The sequence below is a fragment of the Echinococcus granulosus genome (genome assembly GCF_000524195.1).
Source record: "Echinococcus granulosus chromosome Unknown EG_S00143, whole genome shotgun sequence".
Lineage (NCBI taxonomy): Eukaryota > Metazoa > Platyhelminthes > Cestoda > Cyclophyllidea > Taeniidae > Echinococcus > Echinococcus granulosus.
In genome coordinates, this window is record NW_020170523.1 from 180095 (window position 1) to 182560 (window position 2466).

The window sequence follows — 2466 nt, forward strand, 5'->3', positions numbered from 1 at the left end:
TAGCCATAGCCTAAAATGGGAACTTCACACACTTCCAGTATTGGCCAACCAGCTAACAACAAGTTCGACAGTCAACCTAAACTGGCGACAAGGAAAACGGGCAACAAACACACCAGTCCTGATAAGGACAATATCTTTAAGTCTATGCTCGACAACGCAAAAATGTAATATAGTAAAAGCTAATGAACAACTCACTTAGTTTTTCATCACCCAACATCGAATCAACACTGGCACCAGCTTCAATGTCATGATTTGGATCCTACAAATCCCAAGTGGGTAGTTATTTAACAACAAATGAAAGCTAAAGATGAACAAATGAAATCACACACACCTGTGGTGGTCAATTACGATCATGCCAATCTTCATACCCATATCATCCCACGCGGGTATTTGAAGCAATGTTCCAACTAGATAGGGTTCATCTAAACTGTTGACCACATCAAAAGTGCCACAATTTGTCTGTGAAAATAGACGGCTGTGCAATAACACACTAGAGAAACGATGAATATCGCAGACGAAAAAATAAATCTAACTCGGATGGATCCTTCTTGCAACGAATGAATTCCACCAATATTTGGCCCGCAATCTCCAATATTTCGCAAATTTCGGAAATAGAGAAGGTCCAGTAATTGTTTCGACGGAGACACTGGAATATTCTGAGTGGAAAGCGCAAACGCGTACTGAAGGGCATGTCAGTTGGACTCGCACCACTTCCTGACCCACAAGGGGCTGCATGAGGCTTCCTGCTGCTTTTGGAGGAAGAACGATATCAATAACCTGATTTGACCTACTAAAGCAAACCATAATTAACAGAGCAATCTTTTGTCGGAGCGCAAGCTCATATTTCACCAACCTGTGTAGTTTTAGGAAGACAAAGAACCGGGAAAGATGCATTTGGCAAACACCGGCCGCCAATTACTGCCTGGTTAAGTTATAGTTCACAATCGGCCGAAAAAAAAATCCTCAATTTGTTGACTGACGTGCTAATTTGGATAGCATTCTAAGTAACAGAAGCAGCGTGAACAGACGGGTCGGCGGATCATAGGCAGGAAAAATAAGTGCTCTCCTTTAAAAGTTAGCTCAGCAAAACTGAATTTCAAAATTGTGCAGGGTAAAATTTTTACACGTTGTGGGGCTTACAAATATGAAAAATTATTTTTTGCCAAAAGGAGTGACATTCATCAACTTGACGCTCTCTGATATACCCATGCTGAACTTACTCAATATAATTTCCTTATAAAAGGCAATAATGCAAACATTCAGTATGAGAAAGCAAAAAAAGCTTTTTTACGGTTAACTTTATAAGGGTATTTCCATTCAGGTCGCAAAAATCCACCTTACAAATAAAATTATTCGAAAAGCATTTCCGCGTAAAATTACATCACAATGCAGGTACTGGTTCAGCCACAACGGAGAGTAAACTTTTTCGTATCCAATGCATATTTTGATTCCATTTGAAAACATGCGCATATTTATTACCACCACCTATGGCTTCCCAGGTACTATGTGCAGGGCGAAAACATATTTACTTAAGGGACTTTTACAGGCCTAATTAAAATGCGCTAACGGTAATACGACAGTGGTTTATCCCTCGGCATTGGCAAGGCGCCACTTTTGTGCTTTGAATTAGCCCCCCTGTACCTCGCTGGGTGGGCTGGCCTTTTGGGCCATGCCAATGGCCCAGATACCTTCTCTGCTGAATATATATTCTACTAGAGTATTTTGCCTTCTTTCGTCTTCAGGGAGTCCCAGAACGCCACATTTACGTCCACTTCGTTCTCTAAGTATTTTGAGCAACAGCGTCGACTCAGCCTTCGTCCAAGTCGTAATCAACCAAGGCAAAGTGAAAAACATGCATTGTTATTGCACCGTAAAATTAAGTGACTAGTGGCATTGCTAGAAAACCAAAACCGCTTCAAAGTTCCGCGCTTTAAAATGAGGAGTGAATGAGAGCACATTTTTTCTTCTCCTTAGCTTCGTGCATATCTGTCGCCTAGACCATCTTTTCACTTTGACTATCACAAATTTACTGGCGCTTAAGTGACCGACCGCGATATTTCAACCCGCACATTTGGATATTCTTGCACGTGAGGAGATAGTAGGTGACAACATCACCAGTACATCCCATTATGGGCTTAACTGCACATGTATACGCCAAAAAACCTACTTTACATCCTCTGCACCAATATTCAACTCCAATTTCAGAAGGGAAACTATCGAACCCACAAAGAGAAACTGACTCAGCGATCAGAATATGCATTTTGGGTTTAGGGTAGTAGCAGGAAAATAAGCAAATGTCGTAATCTTGGTGTGAGGAAATGCCACCTAATGCCATACCTTCTTAATATATTCTAGCAAAAGAGCTGAACATGAGACAGTGCTCTTCAAGCACCAGTCAATACAGAACAGTTGATTTGGACAGCAGTACGAGACCCGTCAAGGTCACCAAAATGGTTTTTTACTTTA

General features: G+C 41.2%; 1 protein-coding gene across 1 annotated transcript in view; it reads right to left on the bottom strand. All coding sequences in view use genetic code 11, as the record gives it.

Annotated features, from left to right (window-relative positions):
* Positions 1-2466, bottom strand: part of EGR_09339 (hypothetical protein) — a gene marked incomplete at both ends in the record, with an annotated part of 6819 nt that overhangs the window by 3345 nt on the left and 1008 nt on the right. The window contains 4 exons of the mRNA XM_024498588.1: positions 196-259; positions 349-475; positions 534-646; positions 682-787. Of these exons, the coding sequence (XP_024347019.1) occupies positions 196-259; positions 349-475; positions 534-646; positions 682-787 (410 nt within the window). The remainder of the gene's footprint in view (positions 1-195; positions 260-348; positions 476-533; positions 647-681; positions 788-2466) is intronic.